We start from the raw sequence: 14,511 nt of genomic DNA, 5'->3' as shown, positions 1-14,511 counted from the left end.
CGTAATTCATAACTAACCTTTTGTCCTGGTCTCTGCAGCCAGACAGACACGCAATCATCTGACTCTGGAGTCTAATTTCAACTCCAGTGAAATGACCCATCATTATCAGGTACAATTCATACAGACCCATTCTTGGCTGCAGTACTGTACAGTATAGCTAGTTTGCTAGAAACTTATATTGCATATTTTATTTATAGTTGCTAAACTGGCTGCTACTTTATTCTTTACTCTATTTTTGAACAATTTTAATCTGTTGCTTTAAAAAAAAAAAAAAAAAAAAAATTCTGTCAGGGTTGTATCCTCGTACTAAAAAGCGCTGTCTGGTTGGGTCCAACAAAGACACATTTCCCCTTTAAGCTTCTAACAGATTGGTTTAAATAACTGTATAAGGCCCAAAGAGGTCAAATTATCCAATATTTTATTACAAAGCAAAGATTAGAGAAAAGCCCAAATAAATGAGTACGAATTTGTGTAGCAGAAATTTATTTTTTTTCTACTCAACTCTCCCGTTAATCATCTCGTGACCCCTCAGATTTATATAGTGACCTTTTGGAGGGTACATAATTAGCATTTCCTTACACATTACTTGTATAATGATGTATGTGGCAAATATAGATAGACTGTATGTTCTAAAATGCTGCAGTCACACTTGACACATGAAGATTTAATCCTGTTTAACCCTGCTGTCTGCCACTTAAACTGCCCTGAGCTGAAATAAGGCCTCTGCCCTTCTGACTGGGCCTGGGGCTGTTTATCCCTCGATGTTTACTCAGCTGTGCGTGACAAGAGGGCGGTGCACACTGGAGTTACAGCACAGCTAGCTGCTGCTGTGATGGCCTCTCTGTCTGCCTGGCTTTTCTCTCACAGCAGCGAGTGAGCGTGGGCTCTGCACATGGCTGGCAAAAGCGGGCAGGCAGGAGATTTATAGGCGACCGTGATGACTGAGACATACAGGGAAAAGGCAGGCAGAGGAGGTTTTAATATCCCATATGGATCTGCTGGATATCAAGCTTTAGCGCAAAGGATGGAGAGAGAAGAAGGGGAGGGGTGTGACAGTGCTGAGATTAATGTTAAATGTCGTAATTTGCAAGCAGTGCAAGTACTGTTAAGCTGCCATATACCTGTTTAATTTAATATAATTACATATTAAAAATGAACTGTGTAACTGCATCACATAACTGGTGAATAGTGAATGTCAGTCCTTCAAGCAGCTATTTACCACCTAACTCCATTCTACTTTTGCTCACTTGGAGGAAAATAAGCAGTTGCTAACTCCAAGAGTCTCTATAGAAAATTGAACGGCTCTGAATGAATGTGAACCAGCAATTCTAAGACATTTATGTTGCCCCTCCATATTCACACGGACATTTCTATTATTGACCGCAAAGATCCTGCACTGGAGGAATTTGAGAGTAGCCTATCATTTTTCAGTCTTTATTTAAAGTAGCTTTTCAACAAGAATTCCCCCTCTCTCTTCATTGCAGTGAAGAGCAGACATAGGTGGGAGGAATTACAGAGAACCTTCCCCCAGGGTGTTATTTCCTCTCAGTGTGTTGCGCCACTGCAAGTCCATCCACCATAGGCAGCAGGGATTGCATTAAACCAACAATTAGTTGTCCTCAGAGACAGATACTGGCCCGCAGGCTCTTCAGCCTCCACTTGATCAGTTATTATGTTGCTTTGTTAAGAATCTCCTCCGTTTTCCTCAGAAAAGGTCTCTCTAATTCTCCACTGATTTGGCTCACACTGTGCCACGTTTATCTAAGTGATATGAAATGTTAGTACCACCTCCAAATAAGTTATAATAAGGGGTTCAGGGCTCACCTGGGTTCACCTGCTTATTGTTTTCTAGATCAACTGACAAATCATTTGATTAATAAAATGTGCTATCCAGACAATCACAAATGTCAACAGTGAAAAGTTTCCCAAAGTAAAAGTTGACGTCTTTAAATGTCTTGTTTTGTCCAACTAGCAGCCCAAAGATATAAAATGACACTGAAGGCAAATATTTACATTTCAAATACTGGAACTATAATTTTTTTTTTCATTTTTGCTTAAGAAGTAACCACAATAATCAACCAATTAAATTTCCTTGTCATATTTCAGATGGCTGAGTCGTTAACAGTTCCTCCAAATAAATATTTCTCCGTTAAATGAAGCTCAAAGAGGCAAAGAGAAGCCAATAGAGGAGAAATAAACATTTTTGATCCTGGATCCTGAGAATATTTGGCTTAAAATGTGATGTAAATTATTAATCAATTATCAGAATGATTGTCAGAATGAACCAATATTCCACGGTCCATTTTTCTGCAGAATTAGTTCTTTTAATTTTGATGCTTCCATCACTTTTAGAGTACTTTTAGACTTTGTACTTTTACTTTTTAAACCCAGGACTTGTAACGTAGTATCTTCACATTGTGGTATTGGTACTTTTGCTTAAGTAAAGAATCTGAGTAGTTCTTGTACAACTGGACAGTAACATAATGTAGGTCATTTAGGTCATAAAGACCCTCTTCACCTCTCCTCACCTGCTGGATGTTGTATTATAACACCTGCCTGATTTAACCCGTATCTCAAATTCACTCTGTCATGCTGTGATAGTGCTGAGTGCCTCTCTGCTCTGAGGCATATATAACTTAAGTGAATACACACTTCCATTTTTCTTCATATGATATGCTCCCCGCTCTCCTCCGGTCTCCTGAGGTGCCCCTTAGCCGGCGCTATGATGCTATCGTTTCTGAAGGTGATAGGTACTGAGAGCCCGGACGGTGTCTGGGAATAGGATGAGAGAGGAGGAGGACTGTCTCTACTGGCCTGTGAAATATTCATCAAATGAAGCAGGGGTGGGTGGGGAAGTGCAGCAGGAGATGGAGAGGAGTCTAAGGGGGAAAGAACATCATAGTTCAGGAGACACAAGGGAAAGAGGGAAGAGTGACGCAGACCAGGGAGGAAGGAGATGTAGGAGGGAAAGAGATATTTTTATTGTGTGGGAGCTGGTGGTAAAAATCCCAAATATGATAGATAAAAATTCCCCTCACATCACAGGAGAAGGTTTTATGATATTTCATCCATAAAGCAGAAGGCAAGGTAGGAGAAAGACTGATGATGGTTTCCTGGAAATATTGTATTCTGACATTTAAACTGATTTCAGATAAACGCTCATTTTCCTTGAGCATTGGAAAAAGTTTGGCTAACAGCTCCTGTCCCCTGTTTTCTCCTCTACTGTCAATAACATCAGGAGGATCTGCCGTCCAAACCGATTAGATGATCATTACACAGCCGTGCCCTACAGTCTGCACTGCCCCGAGGTGTCATCTAACAGTCAATGCACTGGACATAATGGTCTTGATTTGCATGATCAATTCTCACTCATTATTCTGACTTTGACCTCCAGAAAAAATACAATGGTTCAGCCTCTTTACATTTATGTAGAATACTCATCAAATGTAGCTTATTCCTGAAAACTGCCCTCAGTAAATTCACTGTTTACTCCTGCTTGTGCAAAGTTTGCAAAAAAAAAAACTACTACAGAGAAACTGTTTAGCCTTTAAAACAACAAACAAACGAAAAATAAAAAACTTTTTTTTCCCAGACTTGCATTTGAAGTAGGAAGCAGTGGGCTTGAGGCCGTACTAACACATCATCAAGTTGTGGTCTTTTCATGTGGTTTGTCAGCAATCACAAAAATGTAGAATACACATCCATCTGTGCAGTAAAATAACCATAATTCCATAATTCACTGCCCTCCTGTATAGGAGCATCAGTAATGTTTTTCAGGAAATAATTTGCTGGCTTGATTGTATGACGTTCTTTGGAGACATGTAGCTCAGGCTTGTTTGCCTTGTTAGTGTTTATTGATGAACGCAGCGGGAATCTCCAGTAAAGTGTGAGAAGCAGAATCACTGGAAGACTGACAGCTGCCATATTAGACTTGTCTGATCACTACCTTTCCTCCCACATGATGTGAACAATGCATTAGCACATTAACATTTGCTAATTAGCACCAAAATCCAGCTGACAGCAGTGCTATTACTTTTGCGTGTATTTGGTCATAAATCAAAGTATTGGACAAACGAAAAGTTTAACAAAGTTAGAGTTCATCCTGAGGGGATCATCAATGTGCCAACCAAATTTCATGACAATCAGTTTAGTTGATGTTGAAATATTTCATTTCAAACTAGTAGCACCTCAAGAGGAAACATCCAGTCATCACGTTGTCTGCACGGCCTTTCATGGCAATCCATCTGTTAGTTGTTGGGATATTTCAGTCTGGACAGAAGTAGTGTTTTGTCAGTGCATGATGGTCTTTGGTCTTCTCTCTGTAATTAAAAATAAAAGAGTATTCGTATGAAGCCTTTTAGTTATCCATACTCCCTGAAGAGCCCTGCAGTTCTTCTCTACCTAGTCTTGTTTGCCTCTCATCTTGTCATTTTGACAAACACTGACTCAGGGTATGATTCCACGTTCAGGGCATCATTATTACACACACACAAACACACACACGCACAGAAACATTCACTGTGCCTCTGGCTTTCAATCCCCTGCCTATAGTTTATTTTCTCTTTTGAGTGGATCTCTGTTCCATCCAAGACTGGTTATTAGGATGGTGAGTCAGCTATTCATTCAGAAGCGAACAGAGGAGGGGGGTGGTTTCGCTCCAATGCTTTTATTCTTGAATTATTTTAATCTTTGTGCTGCAAACATGAATGATCACACTCCAAGATCACCCATCGCCAAGAGAGTAAACTGTAATCAGTCACCTTCACAGGACATACCAGTCTGCGCTGACTTTGTTGGCATGTAGATTTCACTGATTTCTTTTGTTTTTACTGCACACAGTAGGCTGAGTATCTGAAGAATGCAGATGGGTTTTTAGCCATGCTAGCGATATGACCAGATTGAAATGTGAAAATGATTGGATGGATTGGTGTGGCATTTTTATACAAAACATTCAAAAGTGGGTGTGATTTAGCGATTAGAGTGTGATGGAGATCTGTGGAGGACTGTTCAACTCCACCCACGCCTCCTTCACCCACGTTGGTAGATCAGGAGGAGGAGGAGGAGGAGGAGGAGAAGGGTTAAATGAATAAATCAGATCTCAACAGTGTGAGTTTGAAATGTAAGCAAAGTTTTTGTTGGTGAAAGTCCAAACTCAAAACTTCTACTGTGATACTTCTCTGCTGGTTCATATACAATGTCCATAAAGAGAAAAGAGAGGTGTTTTGATATATAAAATACTTAAAATAATAATTTTTATACACATTTGGCTTTTAGACATTCCCATCAGCCTTAATTACACTCTGTGCAACTTAGCATGCTAACTTGCTGAGCTATAATGGTGAACATAATAAACATATCTGCTTAACATCAGCATTATATTGCAGCATTTTCATTCTAAGTACAGCCTCAGAGAGCCAGTAGCAGTGGTGGAAGAAGTATTCAGATCCTTTACTTAAGTAAAAGTACCAATACAACAACATAAAAATACTCCATTACAAGTGAAAGTCGTGCATTTAAAATTCTACTCAAGTAAAAGTAAAGAAATATTATTAGCAGAATTTACTGGTATGAAAAGAAAAAGTACCCGCTTTGCAGAAACCTGATGTATTGTGATAAATCACCAACTCAGGGGTCAGTCCTCTCCAAAGGGTCACCAGATAAATCTGAGCATTTGTGAGATGATTAATAGGGGAGGAAAGAAGAAAAAACAAAGTTATGCTACACAAATCTGTTTCCATATTTTTGTTTCCAAATACTGAATAAGCTGAACTGTTAATGAAATAAAACCACGTGAGAGGCTAGGATGGGAAATGTCTGTTTGGTGACAACTGAGAAACATCTGACATATGAAGGAGCTGTAGTCTGATTAATTATAAAGGGTCACAAGCTGGAACCACTGGTTTAATCTTAAGAAATGTAATGTATTTTATAAGATCATTATGTGTTTTTAATGTAAAATTTAAATCTGAAAAGTAACTAAAGCTGTCAAACAAATGTAGTGAAGTACAATAAAGTACGATATTAAAGTACAATAGTATATATATTCCATATATATACTATATGAAATGTAGCAGAGTAAATGTACCAAGTGCCATAAAATGGAAATACTCAAGTAAAGTACAAGTACCTTAAAACTGGCACTTGGGTAAATGTACTGCACCAATGGCTGCTAGCATGGCTGCAGACTTTTATTCTCTTATTAATATTAATCCCTTTATTTATTTCCATAAAGTTTATTCATGTATGAAGGTAGGTGAAATTTTTCAGTTTTTCCAGGTCAGCTGAAATCCTTGTCGGATTACGGTCCTAAATTACACAGGATGCACAACAGGATGCAACACATGTGGATATATTTTAGTGCTGGTCACTGTGGGCCGCTGTCTGCTCACTGTTCCATGTAAATTGCATTTTCCCAGTGATAGCTGTTTAAGCGTACAACATAATAACAGTGAAAGCGTTTGCACTTTACTGAGACGGTTTTAAAGTCCACGAAAACATCCCCATAAAACAACAGAGTGCTAATGGATTGAACTTACCCTGCTGAGAAATCTTTTAGCTGCTCGCAGATTGCAAGACTGTATTAAGACCTCGCCAAATGGATGGCAAAGTGCAAGGATTCACGGTTTAGATATTCTTTCGAAATCTGATGTTGCTCTAAAATCAGATATGCATAATTATGTGCATAATGACTAATTACAGCAGAGCTCTGTTGAGTGCTTTTCAATACATGGGAAATTATGTGTGAGTGACAGCTTTATTGATCACAAAGCTCTGAAGATTATAGCCTGCGTAAACTGCAGTTGGTGAGTAATGTATTAAAATTCTGTTGAAAAGGAGGATTGATTCATTTTTTTGAAGTGCCTCTAAATACTGGTATAAAAAGCGTGAAAAATATACACGTGTAACAATTCACAGCTAAATTGAACTTTCAGTCTCAGAAGTCAGAATTTCTCTCTGTCACTGTCCTAACACTTTTTTTCCCCTCATGTTCCATATGATTTCTGCAGCAGGAAACTCTTTATATATGCACACAATAATTTATTCATTCATCATAACAAGCAGAACAAGCAGCCACAGTATGCATGCTGTGCAGAGTTTGTGCATTATACATGTGTGATGTTTTTTTATTCTTACCACCTCTGTCACAACATCAACTACTCAACAAGAGGCAGAGAACAAGTATTACCTGACATCACCTTGCTTCTGCATATCGATCGGATGCTGGCGAACATCATGCACGTGAATTTAACATTTATGTAAGAATTGATTTATTCATGAAGTACAGTAAGTGCAGCCACTGTATGATCTGACACATTTATGCTTTCATTCGTGGAAAGAGGGCAGAGGCTTTCTAACAGCTGGGTTCTCTCCTACAGATGTGCAGTTAGCCTCCAGGGTTCACTGAGTCTGTGATCAATAAGTGTGTATTAGTGTGTAGTGGACGCCAGCTACAGCAAGTTGACATTAAGATTAGATAGCAACAAAAAGACCGGGTAGTTTGGCCAAGGCTTCCTTTTCTAGATGATTTTTAGCCATGCTAGTGTGGCTGTAAGGATAGCAGTGTCATTAGTGTTTTTTTAGCAAATGCTTGGTAGAAATGTGGCTCATGTTTGTGTCTTTCTATTTAGTTTTGTTAGTGTTTATTGCTTAAGACAGCTGGAATCTAATAAAGTGTGAGAGGCAGTAGGACAGGAGGACTGACAGCTGGCATCTTGAGTTTTCCAATGACGTGAGTGCTCTTGCAAGTGATAAATATGGGACTCTTTTCCACTATTACTTTCCTTCCTATATGATGTGAATGTGGCAAGAGGGTTGGTTTATGCAGGAAAAGAACTGTTTTGTACAAAATGCTTTTTCACCATGTTAAAGTTGGAAAGTGTTAAGAGCTGTTCTTAATGGCCACACTCGATGGCAGAGTGAAGGGACAGCCATCATAGAGAGAGGGGAGACATGATATTGTTTAAATGGTGGGTTACCAGCTCACATTTTCGGACAGACTCTCCTGGAAGACATTCACCGTGTTGAAGTAAACATGAAAAGTGACAGAAATTATTGTTTCAAGAATTAAACAAAAGAGTTCAAACCATGGCTCCTTTCTCGCGGCTACTCTTCCCTTCAAAAGACAAACAGGTCTGATGAAGTGTACTGGCACCTTAAGTACAGCGTCACAGAACTGCTGGCAGGGCTTTATTCTCATCATCTTGTCCACATGAAACAAACATTCCTTCTCAGAGAAACATTCCCTTATTATTCCTCCTGCTATTTGTGGCTTGCTGTGCCTTTCATTTGCCTTTCTTGATAGCACAGAATGGCTTTTTCCCACTCAGATTGATGTCTGCCTCTGCAACCAGCAACACTGCTCTGACTTTATATGATAAATGGCCAAAATGTTTAAACTGCCCTTGGCAGGACCCAAACTCTTTCTCAACAATTACTTGGTTGGTTTGTTCTTTCTAATCATAGATATGTCATTCTGTGCCATAACACTGAACAATAGCCTGCTCCAAGCGTTAGCAGCTAAACAATCTTTCTCTCTCTCTCTCTCTCTCTCTCTCTCTCTCTCTCTCTCTCTCTCTCTCTCTCTCTCTCTCACTCTGTCTCTTTCACTTTGCATCCCTGCTCTCCATTGCTCCTTGCTCTCCCACTCTCACTCATTCCCTCTTCATTTCATGGGGTTATGTGACTCATACAACACTAAACGCTGTAATGCAAGATTAACTCTTTGCTAAAGAAAGCTCCACATTGATGACCTCTCTGTCTATTTTCGATCATGCACTCTTGGCTATTTAAATGTGTCAAATAGGCTTTTGATGATATCTCACACAGCTTCAATCTAACATCTGTTCTTGGCTTTCCTTAAAAATTTAGGCTACAGTCTTCCTGGCTGGGATGCTTGGTCTCCATGGTAACATCAGGTCCATTATAAGTGCCATAAAGAGCATGCAAGGGAATGTTAAATCACCAGTCTGCCAGTCTCCATCACCTCACTGGCTTGATTGTGTAACCCACAAACCCACCGGAATAGCTCCTTTCTCTCGTCTCTCTTTTTCATCTTCCACTCTCCTTGTCTCTTCTTGTCTCTCCCTGTCTCTCTTTCTGTCATACATGCTCCTTTTCTCTCATACTCTTTCTGTCAAACACACACATGTTTACACAAAGACACACACACACACTCTCAGAAACTGAGACAAACACTGACCTCCAGTGGTAAACCACTGTAAAGATCTCTAACATGGGGAAAAATCTCTTGACCTCTTGCAGTTTTGCAGAGGTATGCACCGCAGTGGAAAGTCCTACACTTAAGTACAGTTTTGAGAGACTTTTACTATCATTTTATGTTATTTTATACTTCTAATCCACTTCATTATAGGAGGTGAAATGTTGTACTTTTTGCTCCACTATAGCCACAAGTTTGTTAAAAGATCGACATTTTAAATTGGAAATAGAAATCTCATAAGACATTAAAACTAGATGTTCCAGACCTTTCTGGATTTTATCCCATTGCACAAAAATCTTTTGTCATGTTTTCAGGTGTTGGTGACATTTCTCCTCTGAACCTCTCAGATGGTTTCATTTAAGTAACTGTTTGAGGCACAAAGAGGAAGAAATAAAACAGCAAAGATTAAAGAAATGTCCAAAAAATCTGAACAGATTTGTGTACCATAAGTTTGTTTTATCTTCTTTCCTCTCTTATTAATCACCTCACAACCCCTCATGCTAATCATGTGACCCTTTGTCGTGGGCCCAACCAGTACCTGGGAACCACTGCACTAAACCACCTAACTGCATATGACGTAGTTAAAACTAGCTCCACCTCAAGCACCTACAACAGCAAAATGCTAAAAGATGTGAGTACTTATTACACCACTGGGAATGCAAATTTAAAAAAAATCTATCTTATGTGTCTCAGGTCTTCACTCGTTATGGGAAGTGTTACACGTTTAACGCAGGCGGTGATGGACGCCCTCCCCTTATCACCACCAAGGGAGGTATGGGTAATGGACTTGAGCTTATGCTGGACATTCAGCAGGATGAATACCTGCCAGTCTGGGGAGAAACAGGTGAGGGGAACATGATTTACTCCACTCAGTGGTTGGCAGATCTGATTATGTGTCACACTCTAACAGTGTGTGTGGTCAGGTGTGTGCTGATGTGTGTAGGTGTTAATACGTCAGAGTGTCAAACTCAGAGAGAAAACTCTTCCAGGTCTCTGGATTCATTAGAGAAATAACTTTTCACAGTGTGTTACACATGACTCATACACTTTGTCTTCCTGCAGATGAGACATCATTTGAAGCTGGGGTCAAAGTTCAGATCCACAGTCAGGATGAGCCATCCTTCATTGACCAGCTTGGCTTTGGAGTTGCACCCGGGTTCCAGACATTTGTTTCCTGCCAGGAACAAAGGGTACAAACTTCTGCATGTGGTATTTGTTAAGTATAAATCTGGCTTATTACAACCTATTAAAACTCAAAGTAATCACTACAGGACAGCACTACAAAGTCCAAGAAACACAAGTGGCCAAGTGATCAGATTAGGCCTGCAACTAATGATCATATTCATTATTGATTGGTCTGCCAAATATTTGCCAAGGTGACGTATTGAAATTGTTAATTTTCTCCAGTATAAGTGTGCAAATATTGTTGTCATTGCAGCTGATATATCTTCCCCCACCCTGGGGAGACTGCAAGGTGACGCCCATGGATTCAGACTTCTTTGACAGTTACAGTATCACAGCCTGTCGCATTGACTGTGAAACACGCTACCTGGTGGATAACTGCAACTGTCGCATGGTGCACATGCCTGGTAGGAAACTGCTCTTACTGTATTTTGAGTAAGAGTTACATCAATGACGCTGCAGAGAAAAATTACTGTAGGCACTTTAAAAAGAAGGAAATCAGAACAATATTAATTGATGCGAGTGTGTACTGCTTTGGCTGCAGGCGATGCACCGTACTGCACCCCCGAGCTGTACAAAGAATGTGCTGACCCAGCTCTTGGTAAGAAAAAGTCTTCATCCGTGTCTGGTCTGAATCTTTGATGAACAGATCCAGATCACTCACACACACACACACACACACACACACACACACACACACACACACACACACACACACACACACACACACACACACGCATGCACGTCATCATATGACTTCTCCACAGTCACACTGATCTGTTCCAAAGGTCAAGCTGAGCTCTGGTTTTCTTCTCTCCAGATTTCCTGGTGGAGAGAGACAATGATTTCTGTGTCTGTGAGACACCATGCAACATGACCAGATACAGCAAAGAGCTGTCTTTTGTCAAAATCCCCAGCAAGGCCTCTGCTAAATATCTTGCAAAGAAATACAACAAATCTGAGCAGTATATTAAGTAAGTATATTTAGTGTGACCACCCTTCTTCGAGTACTAAATCACACTATATCTGCGTACAACTACATCACAGTGTGTTATAAACCATTTATTGTTTGTATACTGATTATCAATACTAAACAGGGGGACTTTAACCAAAATACTAATGTTAATGTTTTGACTGGTTTATTTTGTCTCCACAGGGAGAATATCCTGGTGTTAGACATCTTTTTTGAGGCTCTCAACTATGAGACTATTGAACAAAAGAAGGCTTACGAAGTGGCTGGACTTTTAGGTTCAGTTTAATGGACTTCCTCTTATATAATGGGTTAACTTTCTGATTTACAGTGAATCTTTTTCATATTAAATATTATGTATTTTTTATTCCAGGTGACATTGGTGGTCAGATGGGACTTTTTATTGGGGCAAGCATACTCACTATTCTGGAGCTATTTGACTACCTTTATGAGGTGAGACCTCTTTTGGAAAGTGTTTACTTGATACACAGCTGTGAATACCACTGAGGTCATGTCATCTGTACATGTTTCTGGGAATTTTTATTTAAAATTTTATTTTAATATTTGTGGAGTTATAGTATATTTTACATGTAAAAAAAAATACATATAGTGATATTTTATAGGCAAGCTGTTGTGTGATCTGCTCTGTTATCTTCTCAGGTGATAAAGTACAAGCTGTGTCGCTGCTCTGATAAGAAGCACAAGCACAACAACAACAACGACCAGGGAACAGTCCTGAGCTTAGATGATGTTAAGTGTCACGTCAGTAACTTTCACTAGGCCTCTGCAGCCGTGAGGAGAAGGCACTCTGTTGTCTCTGAGCGGTTTCATGAACTTTGTTCATTGCAGTTTGCTGGAGCAGACTTCTGCAGCAACAGAGAAAATGTCTCAACTGTGCCTGGTGAAGGTTTCTGAGCAACGAGGTGAATATTATAATGTGGCTAAAGTAAATAGACGCCCACACAGACAGTAGGGTGGCAGAAACCAACATGTTGTGATGAACTCAAAAACGTTAGAATAACTGCATGGTCATCTGTAAACAGCTTTTAAAGACATAGTAACAGATACAGTAAATGGGGGCATGAACTAAACAAAAGTTCATATGTGTTCAGTTAAACAGCATTAGAAATCCCAGTCGTGCGATGGTGTTCATCATCTGTCAATTTGAAGGTGTTTTTTGTAAAATAATTGATGTGACAGATTTATTTTCACTTTCACTTATGTCATCTGGTTTGTTTAGAAATGTGCATGTCAGCACTGTGTAATTTTTTCACCTCTATCTTTCAACATATCGCTTTATTTTACAGGTCTGCAAATTCAAATTTATTTCCAAATGATCCCCTAAGAAGCTGGAAATAACCAAATAATTTGGTATCATGGAGAGGTCAAATAGAGAGTCATCAGCTGGTTCACTTCAAGTTATTTCTAAATGCTAAGCTAGCACAACCTAGACATTTTACTCAGAGGTTAGGAGGTGAGCTGAACAATGAAAAATGTGAAATATGTCTACAAATAAACATGCACTTCAGCATAAACAAAGAATAAAGTTTCCAGTGGTAAATAAACTAGGAAATTCATCTGGAAGTCGTGACGAATGAACTCAACAAAACTAAATTAACCGATTAATTGAATTAACTAGGATTAACTTTATACTTTTTTAGTTTCTGTAATTAGTAACAAACTTAGTGGACATGTAAAAAGAAGTGTTACCATTTGTTTGTTTTCATCTCTTTATATTTTTTTTTACAAGAATTTTCCTTTTTCACAAAATTGCCATATTTATATTCGTCATTCAGCTTCATCTTAAGACAGTCTTCCCTTGTTAAACCCTGTGCATTTTTGCCAATATACTGTACTACCTCATCTTGCAGGGTGACAGTGCCATGAAGACTTTGTGAGCCAAGCAAAATGATATCAAAATGCCAAACTTTATAAAACACGAACAGTATTTTGAGGAACATACAACTAATGAGCTACAGCTCAACAGCTATTTTACCATGACAAAGAGCTGGATCCACGGCAACAAAATTAAATGTAAACAAACCAGATTATGAACAAATATTTATAAGCTTCTCTCCATGTCAACCAGGTGCTACATACTACATAATTTGCCTTCAGTTTCCCTGTCAGTGACAATCACTGTATACTGTAGAGCAGAGAAGATACTAAAAAATATAAAGAAATACTGCATTTCCTGGCAAGAGTACAAAACACACTTCAGTACATTCATTTAAGGGAATGTCATACATTTTTACATGTATGTATGCTGTTCGTCACATCTACGGGAATTTATCTCCAGGTGTTTTAACGTGACAAGATAAAATTAATACGTTGAATGTGTTTTCCCATCTTCTAGGGCTCTAACTTGCATGTAGCACTGTACAGTAGTTGTCTTAAATGTGGTCCATCGATGAACAGATAATCCGCACATCTGACAGCAGTTTGTGTGCCATCATCTGTCTGTGTGTTCGGTTGTATATTGTGAGCATGTATTTATTAATTTGTGTGTGTGTGTGTGTGTGTGTGTTTTCAATGTTACCCGACATTACCCGACAGCTGAAAATTCGATATCCTGTCCTCATGTCCAAAAACACTGTTTCTGTTATCTGTCAGGCCAACAAACCATCTTAAAATATTCTTTTGGAGTTAATCTACTTGCTTTCATTCCCATTGAGCTGTCTGTCATTCTCAGCAGGAAATGGGATTTGTATAGCATGTAGCTGTAGCCTATAGTGTTATTATCAAGCACAATCATACCATCAGCTGTAATTTAATGTAAATATTGCAACGACTATGGATAATAATCTTAGTGTATTAGCATAGTCTTATCTAATGTTGTACTTGTTATATTTATTTAATGTAGACTAGCTGTGTGTTTAATTCAGTTTTTGTGTACATATGATTGTAGATGGTTGGTTTCTCAAAAGTATATTTATCAAAGTCAATATTCAAGTATGAGCCTATTTCTTTTTTGTTTGTATTGCTACAGTCACAGCTAATTATACTGTATTCATCAGTAAATGAAAGTAAATGACAGGATTGTTGTTTTCCAGCGTGAAAAATGCATGAGGTCATGCATCTTAGAACAAGTCCCCTGGTCGCCACGCTTCCAGGTTTTGTTATATTTATGCCTCCATTATCA

General features: G+C 38.9%; 1 protein-coding gene across 1 annotated transcript in view; it reads left to right on the top strand.

Annotated features, from left to right (window-relative positions):
- LOC121193156 (acid-sensing ion channel 1-like) overlaps nucleotides 1-12,762 on the top strand; it is a 39,585-nt gene extending 26,823 nt beyond the window's left edge. The window contains 8 exon segments of the mRNA XM_041055343.1: nucleotides 9,911-10,061; nucleotides 10,280-10,407; nucleotides 10,656-10,806; nucleotides 10,944-11,000; nucleotides 11,220-11,373; nucleotides 11,556-11,680; nucleotides 11,743-11,822; nucleotides 12,030-12,762. Of these exon segments, the coding sequence (XP_040911277.1) occupies nucleotides 9,911-10,061; nucleotides 10,280-10,407; nucleotides 10,656-10,806; nucleotides 10,944-11,000; nucleotides 11,220-11,373; nucleotides 11,556-11,680; nucleotides 11,743-11,822; nucleotides 12,030-12,149 (966 nt within the window). The 3' untranslated portion in view covers nucleotides 12,150-12,762.
- Nucleotides 12,763-14,511: the final 1,749 nt, after the last annotated feature.

The sequence above is a fragment of the Toxotes jaculatrix genome, chromosome 2, assembly GCF_017976425.1.
Source record: "Toxotes jaculatrix isolate fToxJac2 chromosome 2, fToxJac2.pri, whole genome shotgun sequence".
Lineage (NCBI taxonomy): Eukaryota > Metazoa > Chordata > Actinopteri > Toxotidae > Toxotes > Toxotes jaculatrix.
Note: the sequence above shows the minus strand (reverse complement) of the source record. Positions and strands in the feature narration are given on the sequence as shown.